A 21,257-nucleotide genomic window follows, 5' to 3' on the forward strand; every position below is an offset into this window, starting at 1 on the left:
TAATGATGGCCTTCAAGAAGCTGATGAGGGGATCTGGCAACGACAAAGCTCCCGTTTGTCAAGGAGCCTAAACTCTCCCTGATTGGAGATGCTCATTGTGCAGCAGAAACATTAGATGCCACTTATTCGCCCAAGACTGAATGCTGTCCAGATCATTCTATATGTGGGCATGGATATCCTCATGGAGAACTCGAAGTAGAATTGAACAATGGCTATCATAGTGAAAATCTTTATCTGCTGACAAAACCAGTGAAGTTTCTGATGAACAATGACTACCTGGATGGGATACCTACGTGCCTAGCAACCATCACCCTGCAAGTTACAATCATGCTACAATATCAAAATAGGCGCTTTGACCTAAGCTAATGATTCAGCAAAGGCACTTATATTTATTCAAGAATGTAAAGCAATTCTTTAATCAGATTCAATAGTTGATATTTTTGAAATCAAGTAGATTTTGCAATTGGTGCACTGGTGTATTATTTTGTCAATGCCGGATTCAGGGCCAACAATGGGGGAATAAACACCAAGGTGCTGACAAAAGTTCTTTCAAAACGATATTTTTATTTGCCATCATACGTTTGCAGCTGCTCTTTTATTCAACCATTTTCTGGTTTCAGTTCTCATCCTCAGCATTCACACAACCATGGCGTTTTTGCTGGCAAGGCAAAACAACTGCATTCTTAGGTCAGAAGTACACAAACTTGACTGTAACTTAACACAAGTAGCATAATGATCTACTGCCAATTCAAAACCAACCACATCAATTCTCACTAGGGCCTCCAGTTTCATCATCAAAACAACTCGATACTTGTTGTATTCTCCATGCACCATCCACGCTCAATGCATACAGCAGCCTTAAGTTACAGATTTCTTTCCCACCAGGATACAAAACACCACTCATGTTTCATCTTTTCCTCTATTGTCATATGACACACCTCCCTTGGCAGTTCACTCCCCCTCAAACTCTGGATCGACACGTCTCTAATCTCTTTTCTAAAAGACCCTCTCCTGCTCCCAAAACTCCATTCTTAACATATTCATGAATATACATCTTGGCCACATCAAGACTCATCCATTCAATACACAGTTTGCTGTCCTTCTATCCTCTATTCTAATAATCATCCAAGTACCACCTTCGTCAATGATCAATGTTGGTTTTTGATTCCCAATATTCTCAACTAAAATCTGCACCTTGTTTGTTAATCCCTCTGTGGCCTCCCTCTTGTTCATTTTCTCTCATACCCTTTTTGATTCTCTCCTTTTTACTTCTATCCTCACTCTAAGAGTATTTCTTTTTCCCTGATAACACTTAAAACCCATCTCTTGGTCACCCATCCCAATTTTCCTTTGACCATTTTTCTTACACCTCTGGTACAACAACTTTAATGCAGGAAAGTATATCATGTCATATAAACACAGGGTGCCGTTCTGAAACAATAATACACAAATCCCTAAACCCAGCCATTAAATTTCACATTTCTACTGTTTTTCACATTATTCCATTGTGAAAAATTTGGTTAAAAGCAATATTTAAGTACCTGACATATCAATATTTCCTTCAAAAGATTTTTATGCAGTGTAGCTCTATCAATGAAATTTTGCAAGAGTTTCATTTTTCTAAATATGCACATGCACGTTTTATATATAGACCTCAAGGAAGAAAAATTGCTTTACTAACCTAAAATTAAATGAAATCTATCAGTGTTGACATCTTCTGGAGACTTCACTGCATTTGTCAAAGTGGATTCATGACCCAGCATTGTTGGAGTTACAGGTCTAGATAGAGAAGAAGAGTCTTCATCCGAGTCAGTCAGTACGAAGTCTGTGCTGTTCAACCACAATGCTGTGGCATGAAGGATAGGAGCCCAAGAATTATAATAATGTGGCCTTGCACTCTCAATGGTTTCTGAAGTATAGAAGGCACCGCCTAGTCATAGAAGATGGTATATATTAATGTTTGATTAATACTTTAATGACAGATTCTCAGAATTACTGGGCTAAGGGGAAAAACTTATTAGAAATTACATCTGTAATAATAAATTCCAATTCATTATTCAGAAAAGAATGTCATAGCTGAACAGGATTAATGCTCCTAAAAAGAAATTTTAACGATTGAGTCATCACAAAAGTTATGTTCAACACAAGGCACCACTCTCAGACTGGACTGGTCACTGGACTGAGTGAAGATCTTGATTATTCTCTGGGAACTTGCAGTGAGACAAAGCCTCACTGCATATTGGCTCTAACAACACTATTAAAAGCCAGACAGAAAACAAAACAATTAAACACTGATGGAACCACTAAACTGACAAAATAAATTCCAAGAACTAGTTCTGAATCTCATTTATTATCAATTCAGTGGATCTCAGTTGGCATAACGTTGGTATCATATGTCTTTCTGACGACTCATTTCTGACAACTTTGTCAAACCACTTTCAAGTAAGCCAATCGTGATGAGAGATGAAACATTAATGACCAAGAACATTTACGTTGCACAATTGATGTGGAGCAGTTAAATACTACCAATATTTTTTGCCTATTTTCTCTTAAGTTTCTGTTCATGTTATGTTTACCATTCCAGGAAAAAGTGACTCTTGTGTTCTGATCTGAATAGTTAATTTTCTTCACATTAGGCTAGACCAAGATGATCACGGTAAGCCTGAACCTGTATCTGCTGGAAAACTCCACAAGCATCAGTTTTCCTCTTCCTCAAGCAAGGGGCTAAATGCCAAAAGTTACCCGACAATGGGCTCTTATAATTTATATAAAGCAAACATATCAACACCCCCTCCCTTCTCCTTTTGGAAACCTTTTGAGACCTCCATCTTTCTTCTTCAGGCAAACCATAACAGTGTTGGTTTGCTATTTAATGACAAACATGGATCCTATTCTCAACAGAAAGCCTAGATTTTCCAAAAACTTCTGTAACAGAATAAGGAATTGCAATGAAGACTGATAACTTAACCCTACTCCCAACTCAGGGTGATCAAGCCAATTTTCATAAGCACATGCTGTGCCAATTCAGATTAACTAAACTGGTAAAAAATTTAAAATCAGAACAAGATCTTTGGATTTTATAGCTTAGTACAGTATTACTTGGAAGGTTTGTCCATTGGGGTAAAATTTTTAAAAATACCAACAAATACAGAAGTTCTCGTCTATTGCAATAAAGAGAAAATGTCTGCAGTATCCAAAGCTGTAGGAAGGTTCTGAGATTCGATGCCTGCCCACTGCAAGCAGATCTTAGGAGTAGAAAGAGGTAGAAGCATTAGTTAGCCTGAATGCTTCAAAACCAATCAATGCCAAGAGAGTTGTAATTCATGTTCTAATTCACTATCCAGGACCTACAATGGGGATTTTTGGATGAGGACTGGATTTCACCAACATGCGCTCAGTCAGATAGTTTGGAGCTTTCAGAAGATTATTAGTAATGCCAAAGATCAACTGACAGTGCTTTTAGATGAGAACAACATTTGCTGAGGGAATCAACTGCATGGATAAATCAGAATAAGTTTAAATTGTGGCTAAAGGACAGAGCAAAGAACTGACTAATTCTTAATTGAATAGTAAATATTTAAAATAAGATTTATATTTTATGGTTAAAATAAAAAGGGGTTGCAGAAATAGCCCACCAACATATCAGCTGCTGGTGTTTCACAGTGGTAAGGCACGGCATTTCGGCTGCACCTCTGGTCAATTTGCTCCTCATAATTGAATTGACAGGTGCTTCAATAAACCACTAAGAAGGGGACAAGCACTTCTGTACAAGTGCTTTCTTTCACTTTTTAGCAGTCAGCATCAAAATAACATTAGCAAATCCAGCGAAGACCTTGGTTACTCTTTTAGCTTGGGAAGGTGGAGAACTTAACTCTCACTATCGACCAACTTTGTATCAAAAGCACCGAGTGGATTGTGACATTCCATCTTAAAAACATCAAAACCTTGCAAGTGCAACACTATAAAATGGAAAATCTGTTTTCAAGGTGTCAACATTTTGTTAGAATACTTGTTACAATTCTACTGATAAGTTAGATGACTTAACTGGAGGAAAAAACCTAACTGCTGAGACAGTATGTTACACAAACAGTTAATGGATTATAAACAAAACAGGTTGTGTCTTGGTTAAAATTGTGATTTGCATCATCAAATTCTTATTCAAAGCTGTTCTAATATAGGGACATCAGTTGAGCCAGCCAAGTACACACACTTAAGAAAAGTAACAATACCAACTAAATTGAAACAAATGCTGAAGTTTAAGCAAAATTTAGGAGTATCAACATTTTTACCTCCAGCTGGAAGCTGATTGGTGTATTCTGGAGACAAGGTGAGAAGGGCATGGTCATGCAGTACTGCCAGCCAAAGTTTACTCAGTGTTCCCAATTCTGCCTGGACCAAACCAAGAAGACCATCTCCAGCAGAAACTGCATCCCGAGAGACTTCAGCTGCGGAGATTTCAACCTTTAAGAATTGCTTTTGTCTCGGTGCACACATTTTTTGCCTTTCAACTGTGACGATGTAAACCTGGCAGGAAATATACGAATGCTAAGTGAGCCAACAGAAATGGGTTCAATGGGAAATAATCTTCTTGAAGATGTAGTTAGAATGTTAGGAGTCTTATATGTTTCATTACAGAATAAACTACTTTCAGATTACTTAGTTCAAAAATATTTAAGGCTGGATGTTGACTTTTCAAACCTTTCGACAAAATGAAATTTCAAAAATAATAGCATTGTTTGTAGGACCATAACAAATGACAAGAATCTCTGCCTTAAAATAAGATCCTGGTTTGGATCTGCAACCATGCACAATAAATAGCTCTTAATATGTTATCACTACTCCTTTCCACACTATAATTTGACTAATGTAACTTGAAACAATCCATCCTTTGGTTTACATCTCTATATGGGGATCTCTATATATCTGTCCACTTAAGGTCAACACTCCTTCCATTCCTTTTTCTGCTGAGATTCCTCCCTCCCAATTTTTGCTTCTATTTAATTCATTATTTTCCCTTTGGATACTAACTTCCATTCGAGTCTATTCCTTTGCAATTATATTTAGCACAAAAGCTTTTCCACTATTCTTTTGTGCAGTTTTTTGTTCACCCAACATCACACCAATGCCCTAATTGAAATCAATACGATTTCACCAATATTTACATCCTGTTCGAAAGATAATCACTTCCAGCTGCATAATGGTCTCAAAATATATTTGCCTATTATAATTTAATGCTCAACTGTCCTGTCATAGGATTTCTCATCCACTTTTGTGACTGTTCATAATGTCCAAACATTAATACCCGTCTCCCCAGATATTAAGTTCAATTATACATCTCCAAAAGCAATCACTGTCCAGTCATAATTCCAGTGCCATTTTACCACTATTCACACTATTTATAATCCATCTTTATTACTTTATAACAACTCACTACCCAAAACTGATGATTCATTCCAAACTAAATACTGCTCCATTGACATTATTTGCCCAGTTCCTAAATGATTTTTACACCACTACCTAAATCATTATAAAACCTTAACACTGAAATCATATCTTCTCACTTTCTTCATACACTTGTCATTTCCATCTCTTTATCGTCCAATGCTTGTGAGTACCATGAAAAACGATTCCCTACAATAGCCAAAGATAGCATTTAAAAACATGCTAACAACTGAAAAACAAACTGAACAGATTAATGACACAAAAAATTGAAACTAGGGTAATAATTTGCATAATCAGGACAACTAATCAAAACAAATTTCAAATTCCATAAATCAAATTGCACAAATTTCATAAGCTTAAATCGCTGCTTATGTATTTGCTCTCTTTCAATACATTTAAACAAAATTCATCTGTCTTAGTAATGAAAACTTACATCAAGTAGGCTGCATTAACTAACCAGAACAGGACACCTTTGGTAATCTCTCTCAATTTTTTGGCTGGAGTCCAAAAATGCAATATTGAATAAGGGTTTCCATATCATCAAAACTAACATTGTTATTGGAATGGTTGAGTGATTTTAAAAAAAAAATTGATCACAATCTTGACTAAAATTGAACACAAATTAATCACTTTCAATAACACTTAATGAGAGGATACCACTGAGCTACGTATTTGGGATTTAATAAAAAATTGTGTTTTAAAATGTTAAATAATTTCAGGTTCGTTACCTTCTGAAATAGTTTTATTTAATGTTCTTCAATGCTTCTGATTTTAGAGACGTTCAGAAACAATGTTTTGGATGATTCTGATAACCAACCAAGTTAGGTGTAACTTGGCTGGATATCAAAGTGATTTTCCACCAGTTTTACAAGCAGGACTTGTTCTGCAGCCTGCCCACGTGATGGATTGGCATCAGCAGAACTTTACTCACGAAGGTTGGGAGTAACTTTTGGAATTATGTTTTCACCAGATCATCCGGATGAGTTCAGATCATTCAATAGTGAGTTTTTATAGCTCATCCTAACCAGAAAATGGGGGCCTTTATCTTCAATTTTTAGTGACACATGTAATCGATAGTTCTTCCATAATCAGGCTAAATTTAAGTGCTTATTTGAATTTGTAGCAAGTGACACATACTTCTGCCCATGCTTTCAGAACAGCCAGAATCTCCATAGTTGAGGTACTTTCATTGTACAGCTGATTCTGTGCTTCTTTCCCAGCTTGTACTTTGGTCAAGGATGTTGCCAGCAGCTGATGAACTCTTCGAAGATCATTTATGTCACTCACAACTCCACTTCCAATCCAAGCACTGCAAATCTAATGGAAATTTTAAGGGAAGTCTTCAATTTAAAAGAAGTCTTCAATTCAAACAAACTGTTCGACTCCTTCGAATCCATTAAGAATGTTGTACATTGAATGCCAAGTTGTCAGTCAATCATGAATTTGGAAATTCACTTCCCAGAAAAGAAGCTCTGACAGCAATTTAATTCAAAACATCTTACGTTCTCAGGTACAGCAGAAAAGGATACCTGTTAAGTACTGAGGAACTGAGGCTCTGCATGTCAATTCAACAAAGTTACAGTTAAAAGTCATTGTATTTAGCAAAGACAACAGCCTATCATTGCATCACAGAGCTTTTGTTCAATTTGCAGGACCAGGTTTTCTGTCAATCAAGTCATCAAACTCAGCATGTTAATATGCTCAGTGCAACATTATTTTTGAATTTTCCCTCCTTGCCTGTGAATAAATGCACTTTGGATGGATTTGGATGAGAACGTAGTTGGCATGATTAATAAGTTTGCAGATGACACCAAATGTGATGGTGCAGTAGACAATGAAGGTTTAAAAAAAATTTTTTTTTTTTTTATTTACAGCATGGTAATAGGCCCTTCCGGCCCAACGAGTCCACCCCGCCCATTTTAAATCCAAATTTTAAACCCAAAGAGGGTTAAGATTACAACAGGATCTAGATCAACTGGGAAAATGGACCAAGGGCAGAATTTAACACAGACAAGTGCGATTTGTTGCATTTTGTGAAGTTAAACCAGGCCAGGACCTGTACAGTAAATGTCGAGTCCCTGGAGAGTGTTGGAGAACAGAGACACCTCTGGGTACAAGTACAAAGTTCTCTGAAAGTGGCAACACAGGTAGACAGTGTGGTAAAGGTGGGATTTGACATGCTTGCCTTCATCAGTTAGCGCACCGATAACAAGAGTTGTGATGTCGTGTTACAACTGTACAAGATGTTGGTAGGACCACACTTGGAAAATAGTGAGCAGTTCTGGTCGCCTAGTTATAGGAAGAATGTCACTAAGCTGGAAAGGGTGCAGAAAAGATTCACAAGGATGTTACCATGAGCAGAGGGCTTAAGTTACAAGGAGAAACTGGACCTCTTCCCCCTGGAGTGTAAGAGCCTGAGGGGTGACATTATACAGGTATACAAAATCACGAGGGGCATAGATAAGGTGAATGGTCACACTCTTTTTCCTGGGGTAGGGAAATCTAAAACAAGAGGGCATTGATTTAAGGTCAGGGGGAAAGATTTAAAGGGGACCTGAGGGGCAACTTTATCCACACAGACAGTGGTGGGTATATGGAACGAGCTGATAAAGGAAGTGGTAGAGGCAGGTACAATTACAACGTTTAAAGGACATTTGGACAGTTAGAGGAACACAGGCCAAACACAGGCAAATGGGATTAGGTCAGGTAGGCAATTTGGTCAGCATGGATGAGTAAGGCTGAAAGGCCCGCTTCCGTGCTGTATGACTCTGAACAATTACTTCTCCAGTTAACTTGGCATGAGTTTTGTTGGGACTATGCAGAACCTATCCACATGGAGGCATTTGACAGTAAGGCTCTATGATCAGCAAGTGATCAGGATCTCTTTACCTTTCCTGATCCTAAAGGCAATGCAGCCAAATGCAGAAACTGCTTAGCATCAGGAAGCACAGAACAAATCTGGAAGATACAAGGACCTCCATGTCTAAATATATGCAGGTTTTACAACTGAATTTATGGGAGACGTACCTCAATCAAATTTTGATGCAATCCTTCCAAAAAAAACACTAAATAATTCATAGAAATGACAATTCACACCCTGTTGAAATGTTTACCACAGCAAAAAAAGTACGCAGTACATAAGTGGATAAGATTACACGATGCACTAAGATCAAGTTTCCCCCTTTACTATATTAAGACTGTTGAAAGATCATTTGATGCTACCATTACAAATCTAAACAGATGAAAACAGTTACGCAGAGAATGAGGAATGGCTTAACAGTACTGTACGATAAACTAATAAAGCACTTACTTGACATGCCTTGGCAGTAACATCAGGTGGGGTATCAATGGTGAAAGCAGGCCTCAGTGCTGCTCCAACCTGAAAGCCAAATTAGAATGGCAAAATGATATTTCCTTCTTATAGGAAGCAATACCATTCATTAAGATTCAAATACATCTTCAGGGAGCAAATCATGATTTTGCTCCACTGTTCAAAATGGCAGAAAAATAGGGCAAAAAAAAAAAATCACCATTTCAAGGCTACCGTGACATTCCAAGGACGAGGTGTCACATGATGTCACTTTGGTCTCATCTCCAGAATACCACAAAAATCTTTGATATGAGGCAAGTATGGGAGGTAGAACCCTGCTTCCTTTTTTTAAAAAAAGAGCACAAAATCAAAATCCTATCATGGTTTGATATGCCTCTGCTCCAAGAATAAATGTTATTCTGCGCAGTAATCAATTTCACAGTTCACCTCCACACCATTGTTACTGTGTTACCAAGTGAAGACTGCGTCATCATAACATCGTATTTTTGTCTTCAGCTTTGCTCCCCTCCAACCCAACCAAATGCCCCCCACCACCGCCCCCCCCCACCACTCCCATCCTATTCCTTGTCTGCTTTGCCCGTGTGTATCAGAAGCCAGTGGCTACTTTGGTACTACAGGAAACGGCCAATCTTTAACAACAAGCAGCTGCAAGACGTTAACCCTACCTTCATACATTAGCCTCATGTGCATTTGTGCTGGCAGGAGTGGTGTCTATCTTTATCCTGACAATAACTTACAACGTTATATTGCCATAAAACTGCAACTTTTTCCCCCCAGGATATTAAAAACTCCAATCCACATTTGAGTCAGAGATGGAAACTGAAGGGGAGATCAAGGAACTATATGTAAATAGAGCAGAGAGGGAACAAAGCAGACGTGATTTGGAAGAATATTCTAAAATGTGAGAATGAATAACAGGCTGCTTATAAACTTTTCCAGAATGGTATAATACACTTTGAGTCACAGTTTCAAGCATAACTGAAACTATGAAGAATTCTCAAAATACGGAGCATAAAAATATTTTAACCCACATTCCTTTCTCTCACTTGCTACTTGCAAGATGCTGCTATGGGCAAATTCATTCCAATGTTTATACAACAGTGATTGCATTTAAAATAAAGAATACAAGGTGAACAGATGGCATGGAAGTAGCAATTTAAAGTGAAGTACTTTGTCACTTACATTTGCTTGGTATTGTTCAAGGATCACATGACCAGGGAACTCTGGTTCAGGGACATTTGCAAACTTCCTGATGATGACAAGTAACATTTCAAGACCAGATAAGCGCAATGCATTACTGTGATCTGTGGCAGCCATGAAAGCCATGCGGATTAAATCTGCGAGATGCACCACCAAGAAATCACCTGAAAAATAAATATAAAAACCATGTGCACTTTATAAGAAACTTTCCAGATGAACCCTCTCCAGTTCATGTTAAAATGAGCATTGGTACAACATCCCAGAGGAAGCGTCTCTTCCTTTCCACCCACCGCAAGGTTTAATCTTTCAGCTCCCTCACAGCCACTTACTTTGAGGGTGCTTCAACTTCTTTTCCTGAGCTACAGTCATATCAAAATGAGCAGCATCTATCTTCTCACACTGGGTAATAATTCGACATACACATTCTGCTGCAAATACCCTGGTTGGCCAGCGTGGTGCAATCATTGGTCGGAATTGGTCATCTTTACCGGAGGTGAATATTGTTTCATCATCTCCTCTTTCATCCTCCTCTTCCTGAGTAGTGTCTACCGGAGCAGTGGTGGTGAAATCTGAGGTAGAGATGATAAGAATTTAGAAACTTTTTAAGAGATGTATTAACACAAATTGACAAGTGAAAATAAATAATTGTAGCAAATAAAAGAAAATATAAAATTAACAGTTAAATTTGAAGCAATTTTCATGTGTTGTCATTTGTAATGTTGTACATAAACCTAACTTACACATGGAACTCTCAAATTTAAGACACACCAGAGTTCCAAGTCTTGATTAGATACCCTCACCATAGGAAAGCAAACTGTAGAAGATCACCCCTGCTTTGTCTACATAATTTTAATCATTTGGCTGCAAACCTGCATGGGCAAAGCATTGAGAGGTCCACTCATGTAAAATTAAATCCAACAGCTGAATACAGCCAATACATGCTCAATACTTAGCTATGTTTTTCCAGACTTGTTAAGACTATCACTGCAAATATAACAAGTTGAAACACTAGTTAAATACTGGAAATATTAAGCAAATCATCCTGATGTGGATAAAGTAGTGAGCTTGGCCAGCATGATAAGGCCCAATGTGAAGCCAGATGTTTTGGTAGTAAATGTATACTAGCCAATTCCTACAGGCATAGCTGGGCCCTGTCGAGCTCAGGTTGGGCAGCCAAGCCCTAATGCATAGTGACAAGTACTAATTTCACTTCACCTGGGCAAATGCTAGCAATAAGAGGGAAAAAGTAAATAAATCTTTGAAGTCAAAGTAAAATAAACCAAATTTCCCATTTTTGATAGGGAAGAAAAGCTTCATATACTTAAAAGTTAAACTTACCAGCTGAGGCAGATAAAACATCTTTGCATAACTTTAACCAATGACTGAGCTTTTCAACTGCCATGGACGATAGGATATGACTTAAAGTTTCACGAATATCTTGACGTAGTTGTTGGTCTGATTCCCTATCCAGTAAGCTGAAAAGGGCTCCTTCTAGGCCACTTTCACTGATATTAACATCTGAAAATAAATCTGAATTTTAATTTTACAAGATTAAAATGTGGATCTCCCTGGCACCTTATTTTTGTGCTTCTCTTGCTAAAATAGCAACACATTTACAAGGCATTCAAGAGTCTCCCATTGATGGAATTTCATTTTCATGATAACCTAACAAATACTAAAATCATCAATCCTGACAATTTGTTCTTGCCCATGTTTTTAAAAGCAATTGTTGCTGTTTAATAAACAATTTCCAGCACTACCAAATTATTATGTGCTTTGACTGAAGTACCAAAGCACAACAAGAAATTTAGATGGTAAACAAAAATGGAAGATCGATTTCGTAATAGGTCTTGTCCTAAACATAGGACAAGACCTATATATTACATTTCAAATTCTCGACCTTATTTATCAATCTTCCTGCCTTAACTACTCAAAACACCAATGATCTTGCCTCTCCAACAAAACAATCTATCATCCCTTTTAATGCTCAATGTCAAGTTATCTCTGATTCTCCTATGTACTTTAAAGGAAGGATTTTGATTGGTACAATTTTCTTAAAAATGATGAAAATTGAATTTACAGTTATTCTTGTGTTTGTAAGAGCACAAAGTGTATTGATCCCAAATCAAGTATCTTACCAAGCTTACAACTTCCTTTACTGGATTCCTTGGCAAGAGCCATGGCATATTCCAGCACCTCAGCAGCTTCCTTCTGCACGAGCTGGCGTAGGCACGCAATCACAGCACGTCTCAACAACAGGTGTGAACTACAAAGGTTTACCTAAAAGAAAAAATCCTCTGCAATATGAACTGTCAGACTTGGGCACAGATAATTGCATTTTCTCATCTCTCACTCAATAAATAAAATGCAGCACTAAACTTATAAATATTTTTTTCCAAACTTGTCATGACCATTGCCACAAACATAACAACCTTTAACATGCTATTCACATGCGGGTAATATTAAGATACTTACCCAAATCTACGATAATGGATCTATCACACTTCAGTATAATCAGCAATCCTGTCAAGAACACTTCATGGAGATCTATTCATAATTCAAACTACACTGAACTTTTTTTTCCCGTACTACATCTTGTCCCACCTACTATGTTTTTGATTTAAAGTAATTCATAAAAATCCAGGGTAATTCAGATTTTTTGTTGCAGGGTTCTTTCATTGTTTAAACTTGAAATTATTCAACTTGAAAGTCTTATTAAATGCAAGAAAGATCCAAAAGCTGTTTTCTTCAACTGTCGTAAGAGGTTCTTACATAAATTAACTCACTGGATTTATTTATCGAGTGAGTCCTTTTTACACTTTCAATAATGTCTTCAGAAGTCAGATGAGGTTGTGCGTGTTTAAAATTAGGCACTACAAACGCAAGTAAAACCTAAAGAGTTTTCACTCAGCTTATCATATTAATACTGGCTAACCATATTTATAAACTCAAGACAACAAGCTGCTTTATGGCTGGCTTTTAAATTGCAGGAAGAGCTTTACAAAATCTACCATTTGCTCAAAACATGGGTCATTATATTATGCTTCTAATTTTTTTTGAGGATATACATCCAGGCATACTAATGTATATGCATTCAGGGGTAGGGAAGTAGAAAAAGAGATGAATTTGGAAAAAAGTGCGAGTGTTTTGTTTTAAGAAAGGCCAGACATTTGTGGAACTGCATCCCAGTAACAACCGAGAGTCTACCCTCAATAGCAACCAGTGCATAACTGTTTCTCTCTGGTTCTGCAGCCCTGGATCAGGACATTCCAAGGTACAACTCCATTTCTAGTCAATAGAATTGTTTTATAACACAGTTGGATTTTTTTTTTTTATTTACAGCGTGGTAACAGGACCTTCCAGCCCAACGAGTCCGCGCTTTTAAAACCAATTTAACCTGCCCATACGTCTTTGCAATGTGGGAGTAAACCAGAGCACCCGGAGGAAACCCACGCAGACACGGGAGAATGTACAAACTCCTTACAGACAGCGACGGGAATCAAACCCCGATCGCTGGCGCTGTAATAGCGTCACGCTAACCGCTACGCTACCGTGCTTTTCTGTAGCATTGTTACAGATTGGCTAAGGATAGAAGCCTGTATTTTCCAGAAATCACTCCAAGATACTTTCTAACCTAAATATATAATGTGAACAACATTTAATCTTTTCCAATCACTTCCTCACCAAATAGGTATGGGGATGAGCAGAAAGGACACCCCTCAGATTAGACTTTTGTAACAGGAGTATTGGATTTAAATAGAGTTTAAATTTGGTCGAAGTTGATCTGCAAAATTAAGTGAAAAGACTAGCAACTAGCTACAGATGACCAAAAAGTGGCAGAGGGAAAAAGGCAGAAGTCTTTCAGGACTTTTCACCCTACAAGGACAAGGATGAAGAATCTCAAATCTCAACAGATGCCATGATGAAGAAGAACACCATGACTTCAATGCACAGTGTTCTAATTGTTCACATCTACAGTTTCCAACTTCACCTTCCTGCGCTCAATAAAAATTATGCTGGAACACGCTGAAGTTTAGCAGAAAAAGTTAAATCTAACCATTGGGGCAAAGTTATAAAAGGGAATGTTGTAAATAGTCAGCAGGTCAGGCAGCATGGGTGAACAGAGAAACAGAGCTCATGTTTCAGGCCAATGAACCATCATCAGAATTGGTAAAAGAAAACAAGTCTCAAGGTGGAGAGCTTGCATGCACGCATTGGGAAGTGGGATAGTGCTGTAAGGTTTTCAAGTTTTGTTTCAAGTGCAGCACTTATCACTGTTACAAGATTACTTTCACTCATCTGAGGTTATACAAAATGACACCTCCTATGTGGTCCACAAATAATTCAGTAATGCAACTAATTGTGAACGGGTGTTACCATGCAAGTAGTCCAATTCAGATACTAGAAATTAAAACCTTTCATTTGAAAGACCATTCAGTCATTTTGAGATTGTTTCATGGTAATGTTGTACAGTCTTACAACAGCTAGATTAAAATCAAGCATTGGCAACCAAGTTATTGCATACATTTAATTCTGTACTTGCCTATATTTAGAAAGAAATGTTGGCAGTTAACTACCAAGCACAAACAAACAGGCAAATGTTAAGAGGTCAATTGAAGGCATGTATTGCCATTCATTGCCTTTAGCCTATTACCGACTGCAAGTTAGTCTGTGAAAACCAACAGCACAAATGACATATGATAGTATCTAAACCAATGATGACAGCGTCTTGAGAAAAACCTGCGAAAAGCTATCAAAATATATTCTCTGTCATCAAAAACAAGCTTTTGAGGAACTTTTTGCACAATCAAGCAAATGATAAAAAAAGCCAAACCATTTGCAGCATTAATCTGCAGTGGTTATTGCCATCTTTATGCAGCCTGCAGGTACAAATCACACTAGTGAAAAGGAAGTACATTAGAAAAGTCAAATATAGCAAGAGCCAGGGGTTTAAAATCAGTAGGGAGGTTATGTCACACAGTGTATTTGTATTGGGTTTGCATGCCCAGCCAAGTTATTGTTAGATTAATTAATAAAGGCAGAGCTAAAAAAACAAACCAATATTAAAAAGTATTCAAACACATCAAACCAACATTTGCTTGTGGGATTGGTGGAGGGACACGGAAGGTGGGTGTAATGAGGGAGGCAACCTACCCAAACAGAATTATCCAATAAGATTTCCTGCACAAAAGAAACGACAGACCCGTCACAATAACACTCTGGTTATGTCACATTTGTTCAAGAAATGGAAACAGTGATACCAATCATTGTAACTCTAGCAATAAGTTTCATTCCACAAAGCATTCTCTGCTCCAAAATATAGTGAATTGGAGCACAGACTAGAAGGGCCGAATGGCCTGTTTTCTGTGCTGTAGTTTTCTATGGTTCTATGGAGCAGAGACTGTATATTATCATCATGAAAGAAAAGCTATGCAGATATGGATGAAGGATTCTTTAATGCCCAGACTTATTGGCACTCCTTGCAATTCAATCCATTTAAACACAAACTGGTGTTTCCTTTAAATTCATTTTACAGGAGATAAAATGAACACCTATCTCAAGAGGTGATAAACTTCCTTCTTGAACTGCTGGTAACGTTACTTTCACAATGCTTTTGGAACCCAGCGACAATGAAGGAAGGGCAATATATCTCCAATTCAGGATACTGAGCAAGGTGGAGGTGAATCTGCATGTGTTGGTGTTCCAATATACTTAATCCCCTTCTCGATACAGGAGACCATGGGTCTGTGAAGTCAGAGTGGCCAGGGCTAGTATTTGCCATGCATTTTGCAGGTGGTATAGATGCCAGCCACATTGTATTAGTGGTCGAGGGAGTGAATGCTTTGGGTGCTGGAAGCAATGCCAATTAAATAGGTTGCTTTGTCTTGAATGGTGTTGAGTTTTCTTGAGTTTCGAGAGCTGCGCACTATACGCGGTAAAACTGCAGTTTTGCTGATTCACAGATTATGGAATCGTTACAACTCTCTATTGCATGATAATTCATCATTTAGCATCCATGTAGTCAAGAACTGCATCATGACCAGTTGGCACTTAAATTTTTTTTGAAAGAAGTACACCTAGCGTAGATCCCTGCAGGCCTCTCTGCACTGCTAATTGAACCAAAGGTGGATCCCTTGGCCTGATAGCAGTGGTCGAGCAAGAGATATACTGTGCTGAGTTTAGGATTGCAATTAAAACAATTTTTCTGCAGCTGCTGATCACCCAGACTGCTTCATGGATGCTCAGTTTTGTTCTGAATCTATCATGGTGGTGCAACACAACATTATGGACTGTAATCATGTTGTGAAGATGGGACTTAGTGGTTGGATTGTCCTTGTGCACAACGGTAAAATGTACAAAGTAAAACTATCTTAAAATGTTTACAATGTACCAACACATTATGCTTGAAATAAATATCAATGGCTATGAACAGAATTTTAATCAGGGGTCCCACATCAGGTCAGTCTACATATTATACCGTAATGTTAATTTTGTGCATTATTTTTGTAACAAGCTCCTTAAACATAAATCATGAAGCTCAGATCACAGGAAAGGGTACAAGTGAGAAGTGTTTTGATTTATGGTTTGCACATTTTTACAAATTGTAGCTACCTAAATTCACATCAACATGGCATACTTACACACAGACTGGGGACAAGGCTGGAAAGATTGACGTGACGTGGTGCAAACATGTGTAGCTGCTGGAGGCAGGAGATGGCTTCTGTCTGTACAAGACAGTCAGGGTTATCCTGCATCGCTGCACAGCCAACCAGACAGGAAGTTCTTAACAAGGGGACATATTTGCTGTTACCTAGGAATTAAATACACATACATTTTAATTTCAATCCACACTTTTCTTCAGCAATTAATGGAATAAAGAATAAATATGGTAGCTTACAATGCAATCATTTTTGGAGTGTTGACACTTTTGAGAACAAGAGAAACTAATTCTAACAAGTTGTTATCAGTGCAATGCATACAAGAAAAATGCTAATGCTTTGGAATGAGTAAAACAGCATATGTAGATACAAATTACATTAAGTCTTCCGTTAAAATAAATATCTTATGAACTGAAGATAAAAGTCATTTTATTAGATTTCAGAATACAAGAAGATAATTTGCATCTGGAAGTAATTTCTGGCAGCGCAGTCACTAATTGTGGGTAAATGCAACAACCAATCCTCCAGCACCAGTGACCCAGAACACAGGATAAATGAACAGCAGCAAAAGTTGAAGGGCAAAGAGGCGAAAGTATTGGGAGGGGCTCCATTGATCTTTCAATAGGCAGCTGGTTCTACAATGAAAAAAAAATGTCTTCCCACACAGCACTGCTACCTCTGGTGTCTCCACAGAATCTCTCATCAAAAAATACCAACTTCTCACTTACATGTTGCCTTCTGGAAACATCACCCAAAAGTACCTTTGAGCTGCACATGTGGGTTCTCTCTCAATGTCATCTCTTTTGATTCTTGTGCCACTTCAATTGTCAGAAACTGCTCTTCTAGCATCCAGTTCAGGATGAGTAGCAATTCCCTTCAGTTAAATACCAACTAAAGTTGTGATTGCAGGTATCCATCAGGAACTGTTTCCTCACCACTGTCTCGATACCGCGTTCGGAGAGTGTCCAAAATTAAACTTGACTGCTTGCAACCTTGGTGCTATATCTGACCACATTTCTGTGCCATCACCAAAACTCCACATTTCCACTTCTATGACATCGGCCAAATCTGCACATGCACCTTGTGCTGAAATGCTCATCCATGTCTTTATTAATTCTGGTTCCTCTCCTGCTCAATTTCTCATTTTCTATCCAACATAAAATTATGCTCATCTTAAATTCAGCAGCCAATGTTGTTAACTTGTTTACATGCACGTTAGTGTTTGCTGACCAACAAGGGTTCTTGTTCAAAGAATACCTGAGTTTTAAAATCATAACATGTTAAGAATTTCCTTGCTGACCTTGTCTAAGCAACCTCTTCCACATCTACGAGTCTTCTTGAACTCTGCAACCCTCCAATTCTGGCCTCTTGAATATTCTCAAATTTAATTGCTCGAACATCAGTCTCCTCAGGACTTCTCTTCCTAAGCCTTGTGCCCTTCTCTGTCCATTTCCTCTTTGACATGCACCTTAACATCTACCTTTTTGGCCAAGCCTTTAACAATCTGCAATGATTCTCTTTGTGGCTTGGTGTCAGATTCTTTCAGCTTTTGTGTTTGATAGCAACTTTGGAAGCTTCAATATATTAGAGCTGCTAGTGAATGCACGTTATCGTTAATTAGCCAACAACAGATGAATATTTTATAAACACCAGCTTTTTTAGTTTGAACAGCTTTGCATTTTACTACACAATGCAATATTGTACACAATGATAAATTTTGGTCAACCAGAGTTGGCATTCTATATTCAAAATAAAGACAACTAAGAGTTTTGCTTTTACAGGACTTGAGGCTGAAGGCCTTCAAGATCAAGTAGGCCTCATCAACACTGACTAAAGACAACTTTTTGCTGTATATTGTACATCACGCTCATCTCAGGATCTCAAATCCCTGCTAAATGACTAATAACTAAATCCATCATGACTAACTTTTGTTTAAGTCAACTTCCCCATGGCCTTTTTGTATGCAGTCTTCTATCCTGATCTCCACTACACACTACAACCTCAATAAATAGTCTAAAATAAAGAGACATTTCCTAATTCCCTACCAACACTATACTTCCAACTAAAAAGGAAAATCGTTTAATAAAACACACAATTAATATTTTAGGTCATGCAAATCTAAGACATTTACCATCCAATGGGAAGTAAATTTCCAATAATTTTTAAGCTGGCTGATTACAATACTTAAAGGTTGGGCTTAATTTTTAATTTCTAGAAACACATTACCTTGCAATTCTGGCCCCAATGTGGTAATAAGTGCATTCAAACAGCGACCCAAACTTTGATGAACTTCAGCATGAGCTGGAGGTACACTCAACAGCAGCAGTGTGACAAGAGACAGACTTGATTCCACGTGGGTGTTATACATTGGACCACTGGAATCGATTAACAATGACAAGGAGTGCAATGCCCAGGTCTGCAAAAGAGGACACAAACATTTATGACTCTTGACATGGTTTCTTTGAATATTACTTTGTAACATAACAGCTGCATGATAAAGTGATTAATTCAATAATACGAGTTTTGCTGATAAACCTTTAAGTAATATTCATGTTTCTGTAGATATGATTATCTACTTTTGATTCCATATTCCAAAAAAATATATTACCTGAACTTCAGGAGAGGTGCTATCTTGAGACAAAGTATGAAGGATACTGACACAAGCATTTAAATGTTGGTATGAACCAATTCCTCCCAGGTATCTGTAAAGGGAACCTAGGGCCATTGAATGTCCTGTGCGTGAAATCACATCCCTTGCAGATTTCAACCTGAAGTTAAAATAAAAATTAGAAACTAAGATTTTTTTTCCCACAAGACCCCACCCTCCCACCCCCCCCCCCCCCCCGCCAAAAGTTGCATTTGATTTAACTTGCAAGTTAACAGACAACTAAAACAAGTATACAAGAAGCAGACATCACATCCTGGTTATTAACAGGACAGTAATTGGACTGTACAACAAAATGATAGAGAATAGGACATCCATGTATTTCCATTACCCAATTGCCTTGATAGCTTAAGGCTCTTTAGCTGAGGACGAAATGTTAATTTAATTAACTTTGTGGCGTGACAAAGAAAGACGGGAAAACTTCTATTCAAAAAGTTTTTAAAAAGATTTCTTAAGCATTTGGGCACATGGTGGTAAAAGGAAATCATGCAAAATACCTTTATTGCAATTCTTTGAGGATGCAACAAGCAGGATAAATGAAGAGGAGCTAATGAATATAGAACAATTGCATTCCACAAAAATCACAGAATGTTTACAGCACAGATCATTCTGCCTATTGAGTCCATACCAGTTCTATGCAAAGCAATCCAATTTGTCCCACTCCCCCAACCTTTCCCTATAATTCCATAGTTTATTTTCCTGGTATTACTTTTATCAATCTTGAGTCCGGCCAGAATCTCAATTTAATGATCCTTTGCCGAGTCCCATCATAAGCAACATCTTCATTTTAAAGGTTTTTTATTATTCAATAACAATCTTTCCTGTCAAGCTTTAAATTCACATTTACATATGCCAAATCAGTTTTTATTCCATTGAAATTGGGCCTTATCCAGTTCACTACTGAATTTCTGAATGATCAATATCATTTTCCATAGCTATATAAAACCTTAGGATATCATTATTACTGTACCCTGCATGTTCCCAGAATCCAGCACAAAAATACCACTTTCCCTGATGGGCCAAAACCATTGCTCAAGAAAGTTCTCCCGATGTTAGTTCGACATGATTTGCCTTTAACAAGTCCACGCTGGCTTTCTCTAATCAATCCATAGTTGTCCAAGGGACTGCTAATTCTGACTCTGTTCTAGCAACAAAAATCATCCACCCAACCTCCAACCAATGTTAAACTGACTGTTCTAAACATCATTTATCTAGGAACATATTTGCCTAATCAATGAATTAGTTGGACAGAAAACAACATGGATAGAAGGATAAGTTTTGCACTGACAAATTAAAGGATCAGTGCTAACACCTCAGTTATTTTCAAACTATATAAATAACTTAGATGAAGAGACAAAGTGTATAGTATGCAAGTTTGCAGGAATATAATGATAGATATGCAATACGTTGAGGGGACTCAGAATATGCAAAGTGATATAGACAAAAGAATGGCAGAAGGAATAAACGAGAGAAAAATGCAATGTTATCTACTTTGCTAAGATAAGCAGGAAAATAGTCATTTAATCAGCAAGAAATTGTGTTGCTGTTCAAAGTAATTAGCATACTTATTCAATCACAGGGTATAGTGCACAGATAAGGCCCGCATTGATTGTCTACCCCAAATTGGCCCTTATGTCAATACTGAGAAAGGAGAGAGTGATCTTGAGTAACCACTTCATTGGGAATGGTAAGGGAAATTTCTTCACTGATGGGGGTAGTTATGTTTAATGGGTGTCAATTATTTCAGCCCCAAGCATCGGTGTGGGAGTGCCTCAAAGGTGTTCCAGTCCACCTATCTTTAGCTGCTGCCCTCTATGATTTGGTCAGAAGTAGGGATGTTCACTGGTGACTGCATGATGTTCAATTATATTCATAATTATTCAGTGAAGAGAACTGTTTTCCACAGGCAGCAAGGCCTAAACAATGTACAAAGATGAGCTAAAAATGGCAAATAACATTT

General features: G+C 37.7%; 1 protein-coding gene across 6 annotated transcripts in view; it reads right to left on the bottom strand.

The window, feature by feature from the left end:
* heatr5a (HEAT repeat containing 5a) overlaps positions 1-21,257 on the bottom strand; it is a 96,636-nt gene that overhangs the window by 25,876 nt on the left and 49,503 nt on the right. For 4 of the 6 annotated variants that reach the window (XM_052025504.1, XM_052025492.1, XM_052025493.1 and 1 more), the window contains exons 19-30: positions 19,241-19,400; positions 18,859-19,048; positions 16,615-16,784; positions 15,128-15,154; positions 12,112-12,253; positions 11,312-11,491; positions 10,303-10,542; positions 9,956-10,137; positions 8,753-8,821; positions 6,580-6,759; positions 4,290-4,524; positions 1,682-1,930 (exon numbers count right to left, since the gene is read on the bottom strand). In XM_052025504.1, the coding sequence (XP_051881464.1) occupies positions 1,682-1,930; positions 4,290-4,524; positions 6,580-6,759; positions 8,753-8,821; positions 9,956-10,137; positions 10,303-10,542; positions 11,312-11,491; positions 12,112-12,253; positions 15,128-15,154; positions 16,615-16,784; positions 18,859-19,048; positions 19,241-19,400 (2,024 nt within the window). The remainder of the gene's footprint in view (positions 1-1,681; positions 1,931-4,289; positions 4,525-6,579; positions 6,760-8,752; positions 8,822-9,955; positions 10,138-10,302; positions 10,543-11,311; positions 11,492-12,111; positions 12,254-15,127; positions 15,155-16,614; positions 16,785-18,858; positions 19,049-19,240; positions 19,401-21,257) is intronic. The other 2 variants (XM_052025524.1, XM_052025514.1) reach the window with 2 other exon arrangements.

This window comes from Pristis pectinata, chromosome 1 (genome assembly GCF_009764475.1).
Source record: "Pristis pectinata isolate sPriPec2 chromosome 1, sPriPec2.1.pri, whole genome shotgun sequence".
Lineage (NCBI taxonomy): Eukaryota > Metazoa > Chordata > Chondrichthyes > Rhinopristiformes > Pristidae > Pristis > Pristis pectinata.